This window comes from Aspergillus nomiae (genome assembly GCF_001204775.2).
Source record: "Aspergillus nomiae NRRL 13137 chromosome Unknown contig00374, whole genome shotgun sequence".
Taxonomy (NCBI): domain Eukaryota; kingdom Fungi; phylum Ascomycota; class Eurotiomycetes; order Eurotiales; family Aspergillaceae; genus Aspergillus; species Aspergillus nomiae.
Genome location: NW_015378429.1, coordinates 1 through 24,237, shown reverse-complemented (window position 1 = coordinate 24,237; position 24,237 = coordinate 1). Strand labels below are relative to the sequence as shown.

Below are 24,237 nucleotides of genomic sequence, written 5' to 3'. Positions count from 1 at the left end.
TTTTCAAATCGAGATCTTTAGATACAGAGACCAACACAATATCATAGATAAGCAGAGGTTTGTCTTACGTTAGCTTCGTAGGGTAGCCAGCAGAAACTCGAGATCTAGGAAAATTACTAGTGTATTATAAGCTAAGGGTGCGAATGAAGAGGACAGTACTTCCCAGATATAGTCCTCACATAGAAATAATAAGCCGTCTGAGAAGCTAAACGAATGCAACAAGATTACACTCTCCATATTCGTGCTAGTATATGCCTATATAGCCATCATAAAGCCTTTGGAGGCTCATCCAAATGTGGAGTACCGTCGTGAACCTGCCTCATCCATAGGTTTCTAAACAAACCCTCACTTTTCTGAAGTAGCTCAGCGGGCGTCCAGATTCAACAATAGTCCCTTGATCCATGACCGTGCGATTCTCGAATTCCTCTCGGATCAAGTTCATGATCATCGCTTCTGTCTGCATATCCACCATCGACGTAGCTTCATCGAGCAACAGACTAGGAGATGGATTCAACAGCGTCCGTGCAAAGGCAATCAGCTGCTGCTGACCAGAAGAAAGCGTGTCCTTCTTAACGAGGCTATCCAGGCCGGATCTGTTGGATGCCAATGAGTTTAGCATTCCTACCCGAGAAAGGATAGAAATAATGGCCTCGTTGGTATGCTTTTGCAGCGGATCAAGGTTCAGGTGAATCGATCTCGAGAACACCAGTGGGTCCTGTGGCAATAAGGCTAACCGGCGTCGAACTGGCTCTCGAGGAATCTGAGCGATATCGATATCATCGATGAAAATACTTCCTTGTGAGAGCTCGCTTAGTCGAAGCAAGCTTAGTATTAGGGAGCTTTTGCCACTGTGAGTTAGTTAGATATAGACTCTATCTTGCACTACCGAGTCCTAGAATAAATTACCTTCCTGAGCGCCCACATATACCTCCTTTAGCTCCAGAGGGTATCTTGATGTTAATATTATGTATTATTGGTTTTGAGTCAGTTCTAGACACTGCATTAGTGTATCATGTACGACTCAACGAGTCAAAAAAAAAGGCGCCAAGAACTGAAGGACACTTTGCATACACTAAATGTCGAAGAAAGCTTCGTGCATATATGGATCTACATATTCATGTACAGCTAAGATACTACTTGGCGTATTTTGCACGAAGCGCCGCGATGGTGATTGGCATCAAACCACCAAGTGTACCAGCATTCGCGACGTCCACAGAAGACAATTCCAAATTGATGTATCGTCGGTACCAGTTGCGAATCTCAAATGTCATCAGTGAGTCAATAGGACTCTGCATGACTTGCTCGTCATCTTGGTCCTTTCCAAATCCTGATAGCGTCCGGACTGCGGCAAATATCTCTGTCGTAATCCGGTCTCTCCATTCAGGGTCATCCAGTATTTCGGGGTTGTTCTCTATGCTCGCAATTGTTTCCCTCACCTTATCTACAGCACCCGAATTGTATTGTATCGCTGTATGCGCCTCAAAATTGGCATAGGCGCTGAATCGCGCGTCCTTCCCCCACAGTTGGCGAACTGTCAGGTCGGCGCGATGCTTGGTGTTGTTCATACCCACCGTATAGTCATCTGACACGAGGACTTGCTGCTCCGTGGGAGCTTTCTTTGAGAAGCTCTGTCGAGTGATCGCAATTTCTAGAGCATCGAGTACGTTCTGTTCACTCAGTAGACAGACCGATGCTGCCCGCATTCCCTCTCTCAGCCTACGATTATCTGTAGCAAGGTAACCAATCTCATCCACACAGCCGAGGTTGATGACCGACGCAGGATGCCCCCTCAGACGGCGATACTGCACGAAGGAATTTAGGAAAGTGTTTGCAGCAGAATAACTAGCCTGTCCCTGGTGCCCCATGACTCCTGCAACCGAGCTGAAGACAACAAAAAAGTCCAATGTTTCTTCCAAGAGTACCTTATGGAGATTCCACGTTCCTTGGACCTTCGGGGCTAAGGTTTCTTTCCACTTCTCGTACGTTATAGCTGGAAAGAACTGATCCTAATAACAAAGGTATCATTAGTAACCGCTACAAAAGTCACAAGAGGTGTGTCCTTACTCTTATAATCATGGAAAGCTGAAGTACGCCACCTATAGGCTTGGGGCTGACGGAAACTGCTTGCTTGACGTCGTTGAGGACTGCCACACTACCCTTCACAGGCACTGCCAGGCAGCCCTGTACATGAAGTTCGCGGAAGAATTCTCGATCCGCGTCCGACTCACCAGCGGATCGTGAAAGAAAGATCAGATATCGGGCGCCCTTCTCTACCATCCAGGTGGCAATTGCCCGGCCAATTCCTCCCAAGCCTCCAACTAGAAGATAGGCGGCGTCTGGGGACAGAGAAACCTGCTGACGAACTTTCATTGGCGGAAATGGTACGGTATTGCCAGCCATCTTCAGTGCAATCTTTCCCATATGTAGACCTTTTTGCATCTCTCGAAAAGCAACTTGCACTTCCGTGGGCATAACGATCTTCAATGGACGTATAGGATTGATTTGCCCTCTCTCGAAAAGCTCAAGCGCCTTGCCAAAGAGTCTTGCGAATGTTAGCTTAACGGTGCATAGTTGACTCCCAACCGAATGTATGACAAACCTGGGAATAAACCCGGGCTTCTCGCCCAGCTCCATAAGGTCAACCCCAAAAAATGCCCTGTTGCCGGCAAAGACATCCATACTCAACATGCCACGACCTATAAAATCCCGTTTCCCAATCTCGATCATTTTGCCAAATTTTGCCACACATTTCCATGAGGCGTGGAGGAGCTCTCCGGCTAGCGAATTCAACACGAGGTCAACGCCTCTTCCGTCAGTCATACGCAAGACGTCGTGCCGAAAGGACGAATCCCGCGAGTTAAATATATGGTCTCGCCTGATCCCAAATGTGTCGATGAGATACATGACCTTCTGTTCGCTTCCAACCGTAGCGTAGATCTATACGAATAGCGTTTAACATTGAATACCTCCCGGGTTGACATGTGCCGAAGTGAGAAAAGACTTACCTCTGCGCCAAAGGTTTGGCAAATCTGGATGGCAGCAAGCCCAACGCCACCGCAGGCAGCATGGATCAATACCGACTAGGGTTATGTCAGTGGTGGTACTTAGGTACATGTCAAGAACACAGAGACTATACTAACATCGCCTTTCTTTAGCCTTCCAATATCAATCAAAGAGTAGTAGGCTGTGCCATACGCAATGCCCATGGTGGCACCATCCTCAAGGGCCAGCTTCTCAGGTAGACGTATGCAGTTACTTGCGGGAACCACTGTTCGCGTCCGGAATAAGCCCGGCTGTGCTAAGCAGACCCTGTCTCCAACAGACAGGTGCTTCACGTTTGATCCTATGCGCTTAACAACGCCGCTTGCCTCACTGCCAAACTCATTTTCATGCGCCATGATCCCGAGAGCGATCATGACATCCTAAAAAGTCAACCATGATAGTTCACAGGGAATCTGAGAATACACCATCACTTACTCTAAAATTCAACCCAACATAGTGGACGTCAATCTCAATGTCATCGGCACCCAGAATACCAGACTTAGTTCCATCTGGGGCCCACTGCAAAGAATTCAGGGACCCCGGGGAAGAGACTGCAAGCCTTGTGGGTAGACCGATTGCTGAATCCGAGAATAGCCTATCGGTCAAGGAAGTCCATTGAAATCGCCCGACGTGTATTACCCCTTCATGTAACGCAAATTCGTAATCTAGATCCGCCGTATCTTTGGCATGATACTGCTGGCAAAACTTGTTAAGTACCCTCAGCAGCGCGCTGACGGCATTGCTGTCAAACTTGTCAATTTCAAATGTCCCAAAATAGTGTCCCTTCTCTCGCTTTATCGTCCGGGACACACCCAAGACGAGGCCGTAGTCAGGATCGTCACACGTAATCTGCAGAGACTTTGTGACCCAGAGTATGCGTGCGGAGGAGTCCACCAAACCCTTAAACTCGTTGAGCGAGCTCTCATCCATACCCTTAAAAAAGGGACCATTGAGGTCTAGAAGGGATATTACCGTGTCGGTTGGGGATACCTGTCCATTCAAAGAACCCCAATTCACGGTGTGTCCACTACTTAGAAGAGCACTTGCCACTTCCTGGGCCCAGGGATTGTCCTGAGGACCGAGGATCACAACACTTCCCGCCTGGCTTTCCTGGTCAGCAATTCTTGCCACTAGAGTAGTAGTGGTTGGTAAGGATGTGCTGCGGAGAGGCCTATCTCCGACTACCTCTCTCAACCCAGCCTTATGGATTTCTGTGTTCCAGCTGCCAGGTGATACAGAAGGTGCATAGAACTCTCCTTGGTCATCCCACCAATCTGGAAGGAGACCCGTAATGCACAGGGTACTCGGGATCATTGAATCAAACTCTTGTATAACAAGGTAACCACCTGGTGCCATGAGATTTTTGATATTGTGTAGAGCACCACTTATATCGGCAATAGCACCCAACACATTAGAAGCAATGACTACATCGTAGCTTTGTGACTGGAATCCCTGTTCCGACGGCTCCATAGAAATATCAAGCAGTTGAAATTCAAAGTTCTTGGGATCTTTGAATGCCTCCCTGGCTCTGTCAAGAAAGCTAGAAGATATGTCAGTGTACATGTATTGCGAGTAAGACCTTCTTCCATTGTCAGATAGAAGGGCCTTCAGGATGTATGTGGTTGAGCCTCCCGTTCCAGCTCCGATTTCGAGTATTCTCAGCATTGGGTTTGAATGACGAAGAAGGGTAAAAAATTTACACAACTCGTTCTTGTAATACAATGTTTCGTACAGCGTGTGCAGACCTCCCTCTTGCCCTAATATTGTTAATGAGTCAACAGAGCCATTTAGGACATCTGTACATTGATTGACAACAGTTTGATTCAGTTCGGCGTAGGACCTTAGATGATCGTCGTGATGAAGACTTTCGAATAATTTCTCACGCGTGTCTTGGACTGGATCGGTGCTGGGTTCAGCCCATCTTGAAGCTTTGAATGCAGCAGCTGCTCTTCGGAGCAATTCTGGGTACTTTTGCAAATGCGGAACGCTTGGACTGGTACAGCCAATATGCTGCAGGACTTGTCGTAGAGAAAGGTTGGACAGCTTTTCCAGGATGCGTATTCTAGACTCCATTTCAGGCTCTTTCCTCGAGAATTTCAGAGGGGGGCTGAGTGAAATGTCTGGCCGCCATTCCATGTACGAAGCCAAGGGGACTCCAGATTCTTCACTGGCTTTCATACCAGCCACGGGTATCATTAGCGCACCCTGTAGGGAGACCACCACTTTGTCCTCGAATACTGCAGTAGCATCTCCTAGACCATGATTGGTCACCGGGCTGCTAATGGAAGCCTCCACGCCCAACATCGGTCCTCCCTGACCGATATAAACCCTTTCAATGAACGCAGGCAAATATAATTTCGTAGCCTCTCTCCCTCTGCCTCGGCATCCTGCAACACTAAGAAGTTGAAGACATTGGTCAATAGTCGTCGGATGGACAGTATATGTACACTCATGCAAAACTGGCTCATTGCAGACCGTTGCGCTTGCAATGGAGCTCATGGGGTCCGCTGTAATTCTCTGCAGTTTGCGGAAACGCGGCCCATATTGCAAACCAATAGCTTGGAATGCCTGATAACATGTATCTATGGAGACACTTCTGGGCAGAGGCCTGATAACCTTCGACTCTTCTGGTTCATCTTTGCCAGGTCTAGCTTTGCCGACGCAATGCTTTGTCCATGATTTTCCGTCGTAGGAGGCTATGGTAAACTCATACCACACAGATTCGACAGTGGTAGTCAGCCTGACTGGTTTGAACGAAGTCATGATCTCAACTCCGGAAGACATTTGCAGAATTAGAGGTGTCTGAATACACACATTGCTCAAAGTGCAGTCGACAGAGCCTGATACTTGTCTCATCGCCTCATTTACAATGGAAATGTAACCTGCACAGGGGAAGAAAACCTCCCCAAAGACCCTATGGTCATAGAGCCATGCGATATTGTTTATATGGAGTATATTCCTCCATGCTGGCTCTAGGTCGCTACACTCAAGCATGCGGCAGCCCAGCAGCTCATGCTGAGGGTACTTTCGGAATCTCCATTCGCGGCTAACGCGGCTCTCCTTCCAATTGATGCTTGTGCGGTGCCATGGATAAGGCGGGATATCAACAACCACCTCACCTGGGCCATTGATGCTTTGGAAGTCGGGGCAATGGTTGAACAGATACATCAGCCCGGCCGTTTTCAGTAGACAACTCGATGCATGACCATCTTTAAGAAGGGTCGGAATATAGTGCAAGACCTCTTTCCGATCGCTGAATATCTGCCTGGTAATACTGGACAGTACGGAATGGGGTCCAACCTCTATAAAAAGCACGTGTTCCATCCCTGGTCTTTTAAGCAAAGCTTCCACGGCTCCCAGGTATCGGACCGGGGATTCGAGATTTCGCCGCCAATATGCTGCATCCAGGAAGGCTGGACTAGGGACTATGCCTTCAGTAACCGAAGAATACATGGGGGTCATCGATTGCTGGGATACTATGTAGGGCGAGATCATAGTTTCGTAGATTTCTCCCAGACAAAGCATATGGTCTGTGACGGGGTCAGAGTTGTCTGAGAAAAAGAGATACAGCTACACATACGAGAATGGTACGCCACGCTGACATTCACGATACTGTGATATGTCTCTGGCATTTCTCGCTGGATCTTCTCAAGCACGGCATTCAGGCGATCCTTGTCGCCGGACAGGTTGACACTTCGGGGACTATTCTCGCATGCCACCACCACACCGTCAACCAAGAACGGATATACCTCTTCCTTGCTCAGACCGACAACAGCCATACCACCTGCCTGTCTGCTTGACTTCACGACTTGCCCGCGGTAGTAACTAGCAATGATTGCTGTCTCAACAGAGATAGCCCCCGCTGCATATGCGGCAGCAATCTCGCCACTGGAATGCCCCACGACTGCAGTAGGACGAGTGCCCCAGCTAGCTAGCAAATTGACTATCGCTATTTGAACAGCTACCACAAGTGGCTGAGATAGTTCCGGTTCATTAACTCGACTTGTATGTTTAGGTCGCAAAAGCTCTTCTTCTATGCTCCAAGTTGGCGCATGTGGTAGCCGCTTTAATATACCGTCCATTTTCCGTATGTCGTCTCGGAAACAAGCAAATCTCTCCATCAAGCCCTTGCACATTTCTGGCCATTGTGTACCTTGGCCGGGAAATGTAAAAACTACTGGTGGCTGTGAGCAGCATGGTGATCGCAAGGTCTCAGCTTCAAGGCGGCCATCTTCGGTTGAGATCATGAAGGCTCGATATGGGAGATGTTCTCGCCTTATCCCGAGAGTGTATGCCACATCGTTGAGAGGTCCAGGGCAAGCTTTGACATAGTCTTGTATGTTACTTACCTGAATCTGGAGAGATTCCTCGCTCTGTGTCGATGCAACTAGGAGCCGTGGGCGCTGTTTCTCGATATTGACGGCCTGATTACCTGCCTTGAGACGAACAGAAGGCGGCAGCTCCAAGATAGCCTACGTTTTGTAAATTCCTCATGTTGCAATATTGGGTAGGAGTATCTCACATGTGCATTTGCGCCTCCGATACCAAAACAGTTGACGCTTACTCTGTCCGCACGGCCGGGAGGCCAAGGGATTGGTTCAGTCGGCACTCGTAGCCCACTTTCTTTGAACGGGACTATCCAAAGTCCAGTCAGCATCATGAATGGAAAACATACGGATGGTCCCAGTACTTTTGGGGTTAGGATTCGTGAAGTGGATATTGGGTGGAATGATTCGGTGCTCCAGAGCAAGCACTGCCTTGATGACACTGGTGAGGCCCGATGCTCCTTCGCTATGTCCCACGTTTGGTTTTACCTTGGCTTGTCAGCTAACAGTTACTCCTTTAAGGAAGACCATACCGCTCCGATGTGAATTCCTTCAGGCCCAAAAATCCTGCCCACCGCAATCGCTTCAGCCAGGTCACCAGCCCTCGTTCCCGTTCCATGGCATTCAAAGAAAGCTGTCTGGGAGAAGTCATCGATGCGAGCACGCTCATATGCTTGCCGAATGAGTCTTTCCTGGCTATCTGCATTGGGCGAGAAAATCTTCTCGGTTCTTCCATCGAAATTTGTCGATGTCGACCGAAGAACAGAACGAATTGGGTCTCCATCTCGAATGGCCTGGTCTAGCGGTTTGAGGTATACTGCATTCACGGCTTCTGCTCTCGCATATCCATCGGCATCGGCATCGAATGTTTTGCAGTGACCGCTAGGAGAAAGTACCATGTTATCGGACATATTGGCCGTCATTGTGGGGGACAATATCATGTTAGTCCCGGCGACAATAGCGGAAGAACATGTACCAGAATAGATCGCACAGCATGCTTCGTGTAAGGCTACCATCGAGGAAGAACAGGCGGTTTGTATAGTCACACTGACAGGCGTTAGCAAATGTTGGGTCACCTACATGGGATGAACGCACCTCGGGCCTTTCAAGTCGTACTCATACGAAACTCTGTTCGACAGGGCAAACGCTCCAGTCGCAAACGCATGAACTCGTGGAATATCCTGAGTCTCCTTTGCGCATAACTCATGCCAATCCTCACCGAAGGCGCCTACATAGCAGCCGATGTCTTGCCCACGCCAGCCTGTCTGGCCAGCGTTCTCCATACACTCCCAGACCACTTCCATCAGAAGCATTTGTTGGGGATCAAGTTTTCCCGCCTCGTACCCTGCCATCTGAAAGAACGAGGTATCAGCCGATCCCACGTAGTCATCTTGTAAAAAGTATCCGGATCGAGTCTTCGCAGACTGCGGCTTTGTAGGGTGGTAGAATGCATCAATGTTGTAGCGACTTTCGGGGACTCTCGACGAGACGTCCTCTCCTTTGATCAATAGTTCCCAAAACCCCTCGCTGGTTTGGATACCACCGGGGAGCCTCATAGCCATCCCAACGATTGCTATTAACGGAGGCCCTGATTCCTGATCCGCACAGTTTTCACGGCAATAGGTCCTATTTCCTTCCATTATGGGTAATACGCCGTTGCCAGGTTTCTATGTCTCTCGTTGTATGTTCGTGAACCAATGGCGTATCCTAACCACACAACACGACCAAGTTAAGATATTCGATGCAGATGTCTGTATAATTGGTAGGTAATTCATATACCGATATCATTGACTGACAAACCCTCCCCGTAATATTTCAGTGGAGGTAAACAGGGGCCAAGGAGAGATTGAACGAGGGCGAGAGAACTCCATTCTCAATTCTCAGGGACTGCAATGTGATTTAGAGCTCTCAGGTAAGAGATATGCACATCAATCCTTCAAGGTAAGGGGGGTGAGGTCGAACAATATGCCATAGTAAAATCTAATGTGGCGTTGCTGAGGCCTTGCTAGATTAAGCGAAGGAATGCCGACAAGCGACATAATAAAGCTTTCCAATACGCAAGGGGTCCAATAAAGCTCGTATTCGTGCACTAAGTCGAAAACCTTCTTTATTGCAAAGTCCCTGCAGAACATAAGGTCACCTGAATTGCTCCAGTAGCGACATGAAAAGCATTCCAATTGATCACAAATGGCGCCGCGGTGCCAACCAGACTGATCATGCCTCAGAATGCAGAGCATTGGCCCTGATCACCGGTCCAAGGTTAGCTACGAGAATTCTTCCGCATGCAGAGTTGACGATAGCACCAACAAAAGTTGTCGTCTGGTATCGTGAGAATTTTTCTTTGCAACAAAGAATGCTTGCTGCGAAGGTATTTAAACCCCAGGCATCCCAGGCATCCTCACATTAGGTACCCCACCGTATCATACTTTGTTCCGTTGCGTTATATGATCATTCAGGCTCACTCCTTCATTTAACAAGATGCTTCTCAAGTTCTCGTACATAGCCCTTTTGTTGGCGGGCATTTCTCAGCCGGCATTTGGTGCCCGCAACTTCGAGCAGACATTGGCAGACATGGACGCCATCGAAAAGGTCGCTCGAGAATTTGGTAGTTCGATCGACAACTATCATGGTGGCCTTGCGGGTGCTGTAGCCGTTGGGAACAATGCTCGCACGGCTCAGCAAACCGCAGACAGTGCGAGAAAAAACCTCGATACGGATAGCGATCGCTTCACCGATGCTGAAGCCAAGCAGGTGATGGATCACTACGATCAAACAGGCCCTATTGTTCTTGACAACCTCAAGAAGCTGACCGAAAAGGTGCGAAGATGAGCCTGCTCTCTCCTTTAATGCGCATTGTATGTGCTAATATGGCCACGATATCTAGGCCCCGGAGTTCCGCAAGGCAGGTGTTGGTAGCATCGCTCAAGGAATGGTCCGCCATATGCACGACACGAAGAACGCTCTCAGAGACTCTCTCCAGAAAAAGCTCCCTGACAGAGAGGATGGCCAACCAGCGCTGTCCGACGACCAGCTTGAGAGTGCGTTCCAGGAAGCCAGTGATGCGTTCTCACAGTAGACCAGTCAACACCTGCTAGATGCAGCTTCCCGTCTTGTTTATTCGGTATGTTGAAGCTCTCGGAATGGGAGGCATTCTATGATATTTTTATTAGGGCATACCGACTGGATTCATTGGGTCGATCACTGCCATTTAATGCCTCCACAAAGCTAGATATAAGTATACGGTATAATACAGCTATGCTCGCTTGATACTTTTGTAACGTTCATTGCCCTAGTTTGTTGTATTAAAAGTCTGACCAACTCTGTAAGAATGATGATTCTCCATGCCCTAGGTATGAAGACATTCATACCTAAATCTCCAAGCAATACAGGGTAATCACTTTTAGGGCAGGGGGGGTCGTTTATCCAGTAAAAAAACAGGGTGAATTTTCACTTTAGTACAACTAACCTAAAGTCAATGATTTCAAGGGAATTATCTGAAGGGGGTTACGATCTCCGAGAAAAAGCTACAACATCTCGGCCAATACTGGTGTCACTTTATAAAGGTTTGAAAGAATACTATCCATATTAAACCCCTTTATCAAGCAAGGGAGCAAACCTTAGCACCATTCCTGGACATTGCCCACAACTCTTTCTTCATACGACATTCTCGGACGGCGAATGAGGCTAGTTCCTATAAGATGGACAGAGTACCCGACTCTTACTAAGGGAGAACATCTCAATTGTCGCAGACATGAGCCAACCAGGGACGCATCATGATGAACATATGAAAGTGCTTGGCCTTGGCCTTTGCCGTACTGGGACTGACTGTAACAACCATGCCCCAAGCTGGTCAAAGAACAATAACTGATACGAAAATGCACCCAGCCTTAAGGGAAGCACTGAGAATTCTAGGATATGCCAACCCTTACCATGGGTTTTCGTGCCTGGAAAATCCTGCCGACTGTGGAATTTGGCATTTGGCTTTGTCTGCCAAATATAATGGCGTCGGGAAACCATTCGGCCGAAAGGAATTTGAGAAGGTCCTAGGTGACAGCCAGGTAACTTTAGGTGTCCGAGAAACTCAAACCAGTATGCCAGACATCAGTAACATGAGCTCAGGCTGTCTGTGGTGACTTTCCGGTAGCTTGTTTTGGTCCAGAGTTGATCGAAGCATATCCAGAAGCGAAGGTGATTCTTACATATAGAGATGTGGATGAGTGGCATCAGTGAGTACCGGTGAAACAGACCTTAATGACTGGTTGTAAAATACCCTGACACTGTGTCCTCAGGTCCGTGAGCAAGACGGTTGACTACGCGGTCCGTAGTCGACTCTGGGTGACAGGAACCATAGCCGCCAGAGCACTTGGGCTGCGGAGTTCGTGGATTCAGCCAACGTGGCTCAAGATATGGGAGGGTTTCTTTGGGGGCGACTTTCAGAACAACGGATGTAGCGCTTTCCATGAACATTATGAGTTGATCCAGCGGCTTGTGCCCTCGCGTCACCTACTCATTTTCCACGTCCCTCAGGGGTGGGACCCCCTTTGCGAATTTCTTGATGTACCTGTCCCATTGGTGCCATTTCCTCGAGGGAACGACCCTCAGAGTTATCATCGTCGCCTTGCCTACTTGGTTATCTTTAATAACCGCACACGAGTCCACATTATGGTATGCACGGCAGGATTTATTATTTTAATTTTGGTGATGCTTTTCACAAGGGCAGCATAGGGAGATGCTGCGAAGTTTCCGGATTAGGTACAAGCTAATATACGAGAATGAGATGGCAACTCTCGTGATGGCCACTAGGAGAGGGCTTATAACCCAGTGAAGTGTACTATTGTTGGAGATGACCCCGTATACCGGTGATGTAGTATGGAGGAAGTAGACGATATCTGGACTGAATCTGTGCCGACACTGATATCAAAAGAACGCCCTGCTCTACATTGATCTATGTATTCATGCATACCTCCATATTCGTTTAAATAATCGCTGAAAACATGACTTTCCACACAGAAAGAGCTCTCCAGCACGAAGCACCTCTTGGAAAGGCATACTCCGTACGGAGTACACAGCAACACGTGACTCGACTCCAGTCAAGCTTTGACCACCCGAATTAGGCTAGTGGCGCGGAAGCTGCCGGTTAGTGTCGGATTGGGACGGCGCGGGTTGAGTTTTGTCAGGCAAAAGTACATTTATGATTCGGATGACAGCAACAGAGTTCTTTTGAGAACTATTTGACAATCTATGTCCAGGATTCAGCTGGTTCTTATGTCCCACGCTAATATATAGTATGAGTCATGGTCTCAAGGCGTTTCAAACTGAAGCAGGTACTAAGAAGCGACTCTTCTATTTGGAAGAATTACGACTTGTGCATGGATATAAAATTGCGGTATTGTTGATATAGATGTACTTCAGAGCCACCGAAAAAAGATTCTTCGATGTTGCAGTAGGAGGAACAGGACTTCTCACCGATTAAAAGAAACGATGATCCTGAGAAGTTCTTTAGGGATTGTACAAGCTTGGCCAAGTAAATGTGGATCATGCTTTGTCCCTGTACCCTTGTGGTTCAACGGCTCCGTGGCAGAGATTATACGGTCCATTGCGGGATGAACATATCATCCGCCTCTTGCTCGACCAACTTCTTCCCGTATACTTTCTTCAACTGCTTGAAAAGGTCCTTGTTTATCGTGCCCACGTGGGGAATGTACTGAAAATCGAGCTGAACCTTCCGCACTTGGCTCTGGCTTTTCCCGTTCTTCACAACTTCCGTCCAAGTTTTTCCATGGGACGTGATATAGAATAGTCTAAGAGTCGGCACCACAATTTTCTCGGTCATTCCCGGTACACTTTGAATATGAGGTTGCTTGACTAAAAGGGTAAAGTTAACAGAATCATTGATGTCGATATTCCCATCCAGGATCTGGCGCACTTGCTCCGTGAGGATCTTGTCCAGCTTAGCGTATTCCGCCTGGTCAAACTGCTGAATGTCCTGCGCGAATTGCTTGATAAATTCAGGATGGACAGCGGCTCGGTCGCAAGTTTGGCTAAATTTGGCTGAGGCCATGGACTTCTTGTTGATGACAGCAGCCAATTGCTTGTGATTGATCGCATCAAAGTACGCGTCGGCAGTCACTTTCATGTGCAGGGAGGTTTCGTCAATGGCACTGATCGGCTTACCTCGCCTGTCGCCTTCTTGTTTTAGTCTATTGGCGGTATAGACACCAATCATCGAGTCGACAAAGTCGAGCATTTTGAGGGCTTTCTTGACCTCGTGCTCTAAATCACCGCTGAGTCCCTTGGGATCCAGTTTGATGGCAGCTGCGCCCTTGGCTTTGGACGGTTTGTCACCTTTCGCGAACATCGTCGTCGCAAAGTGATTGGAAACATTGTTTTCCGGTTCCTCCAGCATACGGTCAAGGATTGTATCGTCTCCCAAGACCTCAGATGTGACATCTCGGTGCAGCTTGTGGCCTCCGGAGGTTCTCAGCAGTGGGAGCATATATCGGCTCTGGTCATCCCCCACGCAGTATTGAAGGAAGATCTGTTCCCCACTGCCAACCACGCCCGCAATGCTGCCAGGCCCCAGTGAGAGAGACCCACCGAAGGTGTAGCAAATCTCAGAGTCGGTATCCGGGTCGTATATGTAAATATGCTCAAGCTTTGCCGTATAATTCAGCAAATCCTTGCCAGGAGGGATTGCTAATGCTGGCGCCGGGTCCCTACAGAGGTAGACATATTGAGTCGTCTGATTCGCCAATGTGCTTTCTTCAATCTCAATGGAAGCCATGGCGGAAGAAGTCAGGTGTGAACCAAGTTTTGAACAAATTCGTCGTTCTTGGAAACTGTTTGGGCTGTCCTGAGCAAACCATCAATGTGTTGGGGCTGACTCCTAGTCGCTGGATGACTTTATATACCTTTTCACACAGCAATGCTTATCCTGACTACATGACGGATTCGTGTTGCACACAGTTACTAAGTAGTACACATGCGTCCTCGTCATCCATTTGGATTGAGTCAATTATATCATAGCCAGTGCAAGGCTTGCCGGTTGCGGTGTCTTGCCATTGATCCTCTAAGATATGAAGTTCCACCTGGCCAAAGTCTATGATGCGCATGATGGGACACGGTGATGTCAAATGCAAACTGAAGCAATGTTCTGCTCAGTGGAGTTGACGCATTCATCAACTGACATAGTACTTATTGCTTTTGGTAACAGACCATCGGCCGGATGCATCAATGATGTAGTCTAGGACCTGTTCGCACGAAATGATTCGATGAGGCGTATGGCTGATCTCGTATACCAGCTTCTTAAGTTGCCTCTAGCTCGTTCTATCTCTATTAGGCTTCCATTTCTCTACCCCCCTCATGCCCTTCCAGGGACTCTTATGTTCTATTACTCCCGCCTCAAGTATTACTACGGTGTCACTTCGTTCTACAGTGGTTTAAAGACTTTGCATCATAATGTCGACGGATAACCTGCAGGCATTCCTAGAGATTGCCTCGAAAGAGCCCAAGGAACAGGTGGCAGCAGGCCAGGTTCCCATGCCCCCCGTGCTTCTGTTTGCCCCGCGGAATCACGCTGGGAATAGATTGCACACAGAGCTGCTCGAAATGACAGGCAAGATCTTTCTCGAGCTTGGGGAGAGCTTGATCAAGAAGCGGACGTACAATCGGATTGAAACTGCCGACGAGGTTCTTCAAGCAATGGTTGACGTGGCAAATGCAACCCAAACAAGCATTATCGGTGGAGGCAGCGTTTCAAAACTAGTGGACGTACGGCCCCCTGCGAATATTTCAATCAATCGAGATATACCGAGAGAAGATGTGCACCGGGAACTCCTGAACGTGTTGTTTTCACATCTGGCCCCCGACAAACAGACATTACGCGAGTTAGACCACCAGCTTCAGCAATTCGTGAAGGCCTTCTCCGAACTCCCAACTCAGGCAGATGGAAAAAATATCCTCTTCACTTTCCTTGCCAACCAAGTGCACCGCGACAACATTGGCACTGAGAAATCCCCAATCTATGAGGACGTCCAATCCATCGTATTGAATACCATCCGCATGCCTACGGAGGTGTACCGTGAGCTTGTCGCGAAAAATGAGAAGCCCGTCACGAGCTCGGCGGTAACCGCCACTTCCTCGACGAACAGGCCTGAGAGGCATGCGTCCACAAGGGAGCAGGAGCCGGCCAGGCAGTCCACCGAGCAGCGGACATCGTTCCTGGATATGCTTCGAAATGCCTTAGGGGTTGCCAACGACTCAGAGTCGGACTCTGAGCCTGATCCACCTGAAGATAACGTAACACTAAAAATGGACTATCGCATCATCACGGTGAAGCTGAAGCCAAAGAAATTTAAAAAGGCGCAGGAAGACATCGACGAGAGCATGAGAAGAGTAGTGAAAATGGGGGCGAAGGAATATGGAGAATCGATCACCAAAGTGTTGTATGTACCTAAATAAGCATATGGTCGGGGGGCAATGAGAACGATTCTAGTCAGAAAGTTGTAATTGTCTTGGCTGAACATGGTGTAGCAGCAATTCCAAAGTGATAGCAGCTCGGTAATATCATGAATAAATATCTTATGAGCATTGTTTGTTTGCAGTTGTTGACACCCATGAAAGGGGCTCTATGGCACATTGTTTTGCGATCTGCGATGATGGGACGGAATGAAGTATGTGCAAAACTGACTGTAGGGAAAAGAACACACAATTTATGCCTCTTCGACGTCTCCAATGATATATCGAGTACTATCCTATAGCAACATGCATACACTGAGCGGTACCGAAGGATGTAGCCAGACCTTATTGATATTATGTGCGAACGGAATCTGCACCTTGTACCTCACGTCAGACGCAAGACCGTGTGGTAATAGTTACTATACCGCATATCCCCAGTCTTGAATTTATGGGCTTTATAGCATTCGCCCTTATTGTCATCGTAAGTGATGGCCCTGCATTTGTCGTCGGTGGAGCAGGACTCCACACATTCCTTCAACGTCAACCCACGGACTCCCCCTTTCACATCATTGATAACTATTTCACTGTCAGCAGCTGGTCTCATACAACACCCGAGGGTTTTACATACTAAAGCCACACAAGGTCAACCATTTATTGCCGTTGAGAGTAGCGGTGGTCAAGGAACCCGAGTTGCCTGATTGCTTGTTAGCATCGCATTCATCTTGGCTGTAGTTCGGTTGGGCCTTACACTTGATCTTTCCCTCTGTTCCTCCCCAGCCAGAGCCTGATTTTTTGCATTCCTCTAGGTCATCCGTACATTGATCAGCCGCCTTCTGAAGGTCATCGACTTTCTTCTGGGATTCCCGTAGGTCGGCTTGGCACTGGCGCTTCTCCTTTTCCAAAGCATTCTTTTCGTCCTCACAGGTAATCAGGTCCTGTTGGCATTTGCGCTCTTTCTTCTCTGCCTTGGCCTTTTCATCCTCACAAGTGGTAAGATCTTCTTTGCACTTGCGTGCCTTCTTCTCGCACTCGTCGTCACCAGGCTTGCAGCGTGCAAGGTCATCTTCGCACTTGCGCTTCTGCTTCTCGCATTCCTCTTTATCATTTAGGCATGTACCGCAGTCATCTCCACTGTCGAAGCATGTCTGGGCGGTCATCCAGATGCAGCCTGGGGAACTTCCTGGGGATGGACCAATATATGTCAGCTTGCTAGTAAAGCATAGTCCTTTGTCCCAAATCGTGGCCTTGCAATCTTCTTTACTGCAAAGATCGGCACATTCTTCGATTGTTTTTACGGATCGATGTTCCGCGACCGGGTCAATTAAGCAGTCATCGCAAAGGTATCTAATCTTGTTTCCTGATGGCAGCGTCACCAGGTCATCACCTCTTGGGCAGATCCTGTTGTATTCCGGGTCACTTCTCTGGGAGAGCCCAGGGGCGATCAATGGCAGCAGTAGTACAAGAGGGGCGCCGAACATCTTGAAATGAAAGCCGAAGGGATCATTCAGTAAGCTATTAGAGAAGCTTTCAGAAGCATGGTGGTCAAGAGCTGGAGCTGAGCAAATGCATTCTGTTTTGACTATTTATATTTTTATCCCAAAGATAGATACTACGAGAGATCCAACGTGAAATCAACTGTATGTGGCAAAGAGTGGGATAGCCAGGCGTGAAAGAAGGCATACTTCAACCAATTGCAATATGTCCTCTGTCTCTTACATCACGACCAAGTCGAGGCCAGCCAAGTAGCTGTTTTCATCAACAGCTGTTCTCATATCCCTCCCAGTGTCCATCAGTACCCCCCCACTATGATGTAGTACTCAGACAGCCTTCCTGTCAAAAAAGGAAGTGCAACTTTTCTCAAGGCTGCAACCGTCGTGCCGAGTCGAGAGCTAACCGTTGAGTGAGCCGAGAGGTATAGACCCACAAATATTCTGGCCATGTACATCACAATACAAGGCAGTCTGTATAATTGCCTCTCCACCTTTGTAAACCCCAAGGCCGACTTGGCCTGATGTCACAAGCGGCGGATAGACATGTCTACCATTTGTTTGCGTTGCCGCGCGTGCCCCGTGGGGTTTGGATTGATGGAACAAGATGATAATACGTTATAAATCATCTCACTTTACTTTTACCTCTTTCTTCTTTTACGCGCTTTAGTCTAAGTATCCGTTATCATCTAGAACAAATGAAAGTCATCTTCAACAATCTTCAGCTTCACGAGCAATATACTGCTACATTATCCGATGTCTATGACGCATGTCCTGCTCGCAGCGTCTTTGCTGCTAAGCTATACCGCAGCTGAAATTCACCGACTGCCACTGGAAAAACAATTCCTCGTGAGCTGTCCCCAAATGCAGTGCTGGAAGCCAGTGACTCAATGTAAAAGCTAACGCAGATGCAGGACTTGAACAATGGTGACGATAATATTCGAATATCCCCACAGAGCCAGATGGAAGTCAACAGTCCGCAGATAGCCTTGCAGGATCCCGTACCGGATATTAAGGGTCATGACATACCTGTGAAGAATTACAGAAACACTCAATGTAAGGACCCTCGACCCATATTACATTGCTTTCAGCTAACTCGCAATACTTAGACTTTTCGACCATCAGGATCGGCACCCCTCCGCAGAAGTTCAAGGTGGTCCTGGATACTGCGAGCGCTAACTTGTGGGTTCCCTCATCCAAGTGCAAAACGTACTCCTGCAAGAAGCATAAGAAATACAAATCGGCCTTATCTCAGACGTATCACAAAAATGGGAGTGAGTTCGAGATATACTATGGCTCCGGGGGTATGACTGGCCACGTCTCTGAGGACATGTTCACCATTGGCAACCTTGAGGTCCACGAGCAGCTATTTGGAGAGGCAACTAAAGTGTCGGGCTTTTCGAATGTGAAGGCGGATGGCATTCTAGGCTTGGGGTTTGCTTCAATCTCAGTGAATAGCATTGCCCCGCCTTTTTATAACATGCTTGACCAGAATCTTTTCGATGAGCCGGTCTTTGCCTTTTACCTGAGTGACACATACAAGGGGCGTACTTCCGAGGTGACCTTTGGCGGCGTTGACGACCAGCACTATAGTGGGGATATAGTCAAGATTCCTCTGCGTCGCAAGGCCTATTGGGAGGTTGACTTTCGGGGACTTTTCTTCGGGGACAAATTTGTCGATCTGGAAGACACCGGTGCTATTCTGGATACTGGCTCCTCGTTGATCGGTCTACCATCTGGTCTCTTTGAACAGGTGTAAGTTGTTCCTTTCATTCCGATAGACGATGCTACATGAACTGACGGTTCCGTTCTAGGAACAAGGCAATCGGCGCGACGCCGGATTACCAGGGTAGGTACATCCTCGAATGCGATAAGCGGAGATTCATGCCTTCCCTCACCTTTGTCCTGGGGGAGCATAACTTCACTATTGGGCCCAATGACTACTCTCTCCAGGAAAAGGACTTTTGCATGAGCGCCCTGGTCCCCATGGATTTCCCCGGCCCCACCGGCCCCTTGGTTGTACTTGGAGACGCATTCCTCAGAAGGTGGTACAGTGTATATGACTTTGGTAACGGTGCCATCGGGCTAGCTGAGGCAAAACGCAAAGAATAATGGAAGAATAATGTTCTAGTACTCTGTGTCAACCTTCAAAACAAGAATTACATGTCTTGTACCGGAAAAATAATCCATTGGGTCTTCATCGGCATTCTATATCCCTTGCCACGAATTGCCTCGACAAAGACGTGAGGGAAAATCCAGTTCAGGAATTTTGAATTCCGTGGCCGGTTACTCCATTCTCAGCCTCTCTCCTCTGGTATGCTTTTAGTATGTGGACCGGGCCGGTTTGAAACTTTCTCCTGCCACATTGGCACATTGAATGCCCTTGCCTTCGGTCTCCTGTCTGTTGCGGAATGTGGGGATATAGGTTCCGCCCCCGCCGTTCGGGAGTTCCGTGGATAGCGTCAACCTAGACGGGGAGTATGGCATGTCATATGGTGGCATGCAGCATACTGTTTGGGAGTGGGATTACTGGAGAGACGTTCCGTTTGTCGTCCGTAAGACGCCACTTTTGATAGGTTAACCCATGCGAACGGCGAGAATCGGCCTAAGTGTGGTTCGATTGACATCCAAGGGTTGTCGAGGAGTAGCTAATGCTAAACCTTTGCAAATGTCCTCTTCACTTGATGAAGGACATGGATAATACGCCCGTTCTTTTCATGGTAGCCGCAGGCTGGTCATACCTGCTATTCTCCTAGAGCCTCATCTATTCGACATTCTCGATTTTCGCTTATGAGACTAATCATGTCTCATCGCAACCTTTTGAGGTGCTCAGATACATAGCACACAGCCCGCATTGGCAGTTTCAGCGGGCAGTCTGGTATCGGGAATGTGGGGCCATTCTACACTGTCACCCTGCCTTTCTATGGTTTCGATACCACTGTGGGTATTCCCGACTGGGGTTTTCCTCGGGTTCTGTAGCCTGTCCCATGCATGTATTCCGATGTCCTGGGTCCACAGGCGATGAAGCACAACGCCAGTTGCATGAAAGCGGAATTGATAACAACGAGCAGTTATTTTGCTTGCAACCACAGGTCATTGACGTAGTCGCGACGACACGAATCAAAATGAGCACGCCGAGAGCAGCAGTCATCGTCGTTTTGCTTTCGGGTTGACATTGGGCTGTCTGAGCTTCCGGTGAAAGCCCATCGTCTCTATGACTTCACTACACAACAGCTGGCAGGGCTTTAACATTGTGCTTTATTGATTGACGCAATCAGTGTAGTCATTGAACAGAAATGGTCTACTGGCACTTCGACACTGGTACCGGAAACGTATACTGCCAGTGCTGCGGTTGAAGTGGCCAAGCTACTCAGAGACGTATAAAGAAGCGGAAGAATGGCCCTGCTTGCTTCTACTATTCACCAACTCGTGACACTCATCGTTTCATAGCTTCACGTTATCCTTAACTACTGCCATGGATAAGGTGCTCTGTGCTCTCCTGCTTAGTGCAGGCATGTGGATTGGCCCTGTCGCAGCACAGCAGGCTGACCCTCAGCAAGTCCGATTGTCACCTCCTTCGGGATCAAGACTAGGGTCTGCGCCTCTGTCGCCACCCCGTTCCATCACATTGAAGGATTTGCGGGTGATGAAAGACCAGTACGGGAATGAGCAATGTTGCCCGCCTGGGACTATGCTGGTCGGAGGCCAGTGTATCTTGCCTCATAGCAGTGTCTGTCCTGAAGGGACTGTTCAGAAGGGAAATGTATGCGTGGGCCAGCCGATATGCCCTCCGAAGTTCCACTATGACGGCCAGAAATGCATCTCGAATCATCCCCCGCTTTGTCCAACCGGATCACGCTTCAATGGCAAGGACTGTATCTCGATCGACAACCCTGTGTGCCCAGACGGTTCCACTTTCGATGGACATAACTGTGTCAGCACAGCCCAACCTATATGTCCAAGTGGCGCCCACCTGAAGGACAATATGTGTGTTACCAAGCAATCCCCCAAGTGCCCGGAGGGAATGCAGTTTGATGGTGAACAAGGATGCGTCAGCACAGAACCGCCTAGCTGTCCAGATGGCGCCCAATTCTCAGGCGGCCTTTGTATCTCCATCGTGTCTCCCTCATGTGAGCAGCCGTTCATCTTGCAAGGCAATACTTGCGTTCATTCCTCCAGGCCCAGATGCCCCACAGGTGCCAAGTTCGATGGCACCGTGTGTATTTCAGAGAGGCCCCCGAGCTGTAGGGTCGGTGTCTTTGATGGAGGAGTGTGCAAGGACAACCAGCCCCCGATTTGTCCGCCGCGTACCATCCTCAAAGGGTCTCGCTGTACTGTGGAAACCGGTGCATCCTGTCCTTCGGGGCATTCTCTGTCCGTATTCCAAGATCAAGTCCGCTGTTGTCCGGACGGATTTAGCTGGGATGGGTCATTCTGTGTCCTGAAATACGGTGGCGATAAGTGCCCTCCAGGAAGCCATTTCGATGGCGAAAAATGTCTTTTCACGCCAATCGTCCAGCCCATCTGCCCCCCGAGGACTACCTGGAATGGCAAGGACTGTATCCTTTCAGTGCCACCGCGATGCTCGTCTGGCTTCTCGTTCGTCAGCGGGAACTGTGTCAGCAAGGATCCACCTGAATGTCCGGATGGGACGACCTTTGATGGTCAAAGATGTGTCTCGCCAACTCCACCTTACTGTCCCGATGGAACCAACTTGAAAGGCCGGGACTGCATGTCGTCCGACCCGCCTCTTTGTCCACCACGCACGACGTTCAATGGCCACTCATGTGTGCTCAACGTACCCCCCACATGCCCCCCTGGTTCCACTCTCACTGGCGATAGCTGTCGATTCCCTGATATTCCTGACTGTTCTGGTGGCTCCTTTACTGGAGGGCATTGCGTTGTTCCAGTCCCCCCCAAGTGCCCACCATCCTTCATTTTCAACGGAAAAGAGTGCGTGCACCAGGACCGTCCTCGCTGCCCACCCAACTACGTTTTCGATGGAACGAACTGCGTTGCGTCCGACCCACCGCAGTGTGGGCCAGATGCTATCTTTGACGGCACCAACTGCGTCGATATCAAGCCTCCGATCTGTCCTGACGGCACTGCTTATGATGGCCATGGCTGTTCTGGTGGCAAGCCCCCGAAATGCCCAGAGGGAATGACCTTTAACGGACGCGATTGCATTGATGGAAAGCCACCCAAGTGTCCTGAGGATACCACATTTAACGGTGAAAAGTGTGTTTCCAATGTGAAGCCTGATTGCCCCCCGGGCACAACATTTGACGGTTTCAAGTGTGTGAACGAATCACCCCCAGTATGTCCGGAGGGTACAAGTTTCAACGGCCACGCCTGTGTCTCTATCAAGCCTCCCGTCTGTTCTGATGGCACTGTTTTCGATGGGTCGAAGTGTGTCGCGTCCAAGCCGCCAGTCTGCCCCCCAGGAACCAGGCTCGAGGACGGCATGTGCGTGGTCACCACCGACCCCATCTGTGCCGAGGGAACGACCTTCAACGGGAAGACATGCACCACTGCCACTCAAGCGGAATGTTACCAGATGTTTGTCTGCCCGCCATTCCGTCCCGCACAGCCACTCGCTGGCTAAAGGTGATCTGCCCTTCAATACTTTGGATGCAAGCCTACTCAGTTCTGAACTTTGAATGCCTGGGTGATCGTTCGATCCTGATAGCCCTAAATTCTATTGTAATTTGCACTGAAGTCTCATATGCTCTTGGAACTAGTCTCAAAAGTTTACGAAATCCTTTGCAAGCACGAAAATTGGATGCTGCAGCGGGTTGGCCCAGTGCCCACGCCCTCCGTTGTGATATAGTTGCCTAGGCAGAATCAGATAGGGTCTTCTTGTTTACTAATTATAGTTTATATCCATTAAGAACCATAAACTACACTGTAAACTATGGCGTCACAAGGGGGCCAAAAAGGAGAATGAGGAAAACAAGCAGTATCATTCAACAGAATACAAGCTAAATGGAAAGTGGTGACCTGAAAGCATCCCATCCTGTTATTTGGTCAGATCATTATATTAGTCCTAGATAGCAAGGGGTTTCTTTCGCCCTGTGCTTGTTATGAAATGCTTTAGACCTGGTATCACTGTCCTCGACAACAATTTCAGTCCAACAAATCTTCACTCTGTTCTTAGACCTTTGTCCTAATGGGGACGCAGCAGTTTTGGCGCTGTATGAAAGCAGAGTGAGGCGTTTTCTCGTCTTTGCGTAGTGATCCTAGTTAATGTATAATGCGGTCCTTCTACGTGACTCGGGGTCCTATATAGAGCTTGATAGCCGCCCCTACCAATTTATAGATAGGAGTGACTGCGACTCTATATAGATATTTATGTTGTAGTTGTATATTTTAGAAATGCAGGCACTATATATAGATATTCAACAAATGCAAAATGCGGTGGATTGGGTCTGGAAGATGCATATGGGCGTATGCGCTAGCAGTTCGAGATATACATAATGGCCAATGATTCTAAGAATGGATTCTTTCTTTGAGAAAATGTACAAATTTTATACATCCTATATTCCGCTCGTTGTAAGGCACGTATACACTGACACGGGGTAGTAATTTCGCCCATCGCGTGGGCCTAGGATAATCCGGTGGAACGAGGATAATAGAACCATGTGCCAGATGCTCGGGGTCCTAGAGCTTATCATTACCAAGTACCCGGGCCAACTCTATCTGAAGCCTAGACCAGAGACCCGCCCTTTTAAGCTACTGTTGCGCGGGAGAGTTTTGATTGTACGTTATTTTAACAACCAGCTGCACAACTCATCCCCTTATATCCCTTCCCGGCCAACTTTTACCCATGAACTCGACCACCGACCCTAGCATAAACGCTGGTACATGGACCTCTGATCATGGTAGACATAATAAAAGACTTCTATACAATCCTCTCAAACTAGAAA

At 48.6% G+C, this 24,237-nt stretch overlaps 7 protein-coding genes across 7 annotated transcripts; 4 read left to right on the top strand and 3 right to left on the bottom strand.

The window, feature by feature from the left end:
* Nucleotides 1-319: 319 nt before the first annotated feature.
* Nucleotides 320-9,007, bottom strand: ANOM_009863 (uncharacterized protein; the record flags this gene model as incomplete). Its single annotated transcript, XM_015555119.1, has 12 exons — nucleotides 320-848; nucleotides 1,138-2,006; nucleotides 2,065-2,542; nucleotides 2,600-2,937; nucleotides 3,006-3,080; nucleotides 3,141-3,422; nucleotides 3,478-6,572; nucleotides 6,623-7,514; nucleotides 7,565-7,677; nucleotides 7,718-7,856; nucleotides 7,901-8,414; nucleotides 8,463-9,007. The coding sequence occupies 12 exons, from the start codon at nucleotides 9,005-9,007 to the stop codon at nucleotides 320-322; spliced, it is 7,869 nt and encodes a 2,622-aa protein (XP_015403054.1).
* A 2,235-nt stretch (nucleotides 9,008-11,242) lies between these two features.
* Nucleotides 11,243-12,032, top strand: ANOM_009862 (sulfotransferase family protein; the record flags this gene model as incomplete). Its single annotated transcript, XM_015555118.1, has 3 exons — nucleotides 11,243-11,425; nucleotides 11,487-11,593; nucleotides 11,657-12,032. Coding segments are annotated over 3 exons (666 nt in total), but the record flags the coding sequence as incomplete, so codon positions are not given.
* Nucleotides 12,033-12,951: 919 nt separating this feature from the next.
* ANOM_009861 (uncharacterized protein) lies at nucleotides 12,952-14,151 on the bottom strand (the record flags this gene model as incomplete). The annotated part of the gene is made up of 1 exon (XM_015555117.1): nucleotides 12,952-14,151. The coding sequence occupies one exon, from the start codon at nucleotides 14,149-14,151 to the stop codon at nucleotides 12,952-12,954; it is 1,200 nt and encodes a 399-aa protein (XP_015403049.1).
* Nucleotides 14,152-14,825: 674 nt separating this feature from the next.
* On the top strand, nucleotides 14,826-15,827 carry ANOM_009860 (uncharacterized protein; the record flags this gene model as incomplete). The annotated part of the gene is made up of 1 exon (XM_015555116.1): nucleotides 14,826-15,827. The coding sequence occupies one exon, from the start codon at nucleotides 14,826-14,828 to the stop codon at nucleotides 15,825-15,827; it is 1,002 nt and encodes a 333-aa protein (XP_015403055.1).
* A 382-nt stretch (nucleotides 15,828-16,209) lies between these two features.
* Nucleotides 16,210-17,372, bottom strand: ANOM_009859 (uncharacterized protein; the record flags this gene model as incomplete). Its single annotated transcript, XM_015555115.1, has 3 exons — nucleotides 16,210-16,400; nucleotides 16,453-16,518; nucleotides 16,573-17,372. Coding segments are annotated over 3 exons (1,017 nt in total), but the record flags the coding sequence as incomplete, so codon positions are not given.
* Nucleotides 17,373-18,067: 695 nt separating this feature from the next.
* Nucleotides 18,068-19,511, top strand: ANOM_009858 (vacuolar protease A; the record flags this gene model as incomplete). The annotated part of the gene is made up of 4 exons (XM_015555114.1): nucleotides 18,068-18,160; nucleotides 18,226-18,367; nucleotides 18,421-19,066; nucleotides 19,126-19,511. 4 exons carry the CDS (start codon nucleotides 18,068-18,070, stop codon nucleotides 19,421-19,423), a joined length of 1,179 nt encoding a protein of 392 aa, XP_015403047.1. The 3' UTR covers nucleotides 19,424-19,511.
* Nucleotides 19,512-20,786: 1,275 nt separating this feature from the next.
* On the top strand, nucleotides 20,787-22,916 carry ANOM_009857 (cell wall cysteine-rich protein; the record flags this gene model as incomplete). Its single annotated transcript, XM_015555113.1, has 1 exon — nucleotides 20,787-22,916. The coding sequence occupies one exon, from the start codon at nucleotides 20,787-20,789 to the stop codon at nucleotides 22,914-22,916; it is 2,130 nt and encodes a 709-aa protein (XP_015403048.1).
* Between the last annotated feature and the right edge of the window lie 1,321 nt (nucleotides 22,917-24,237).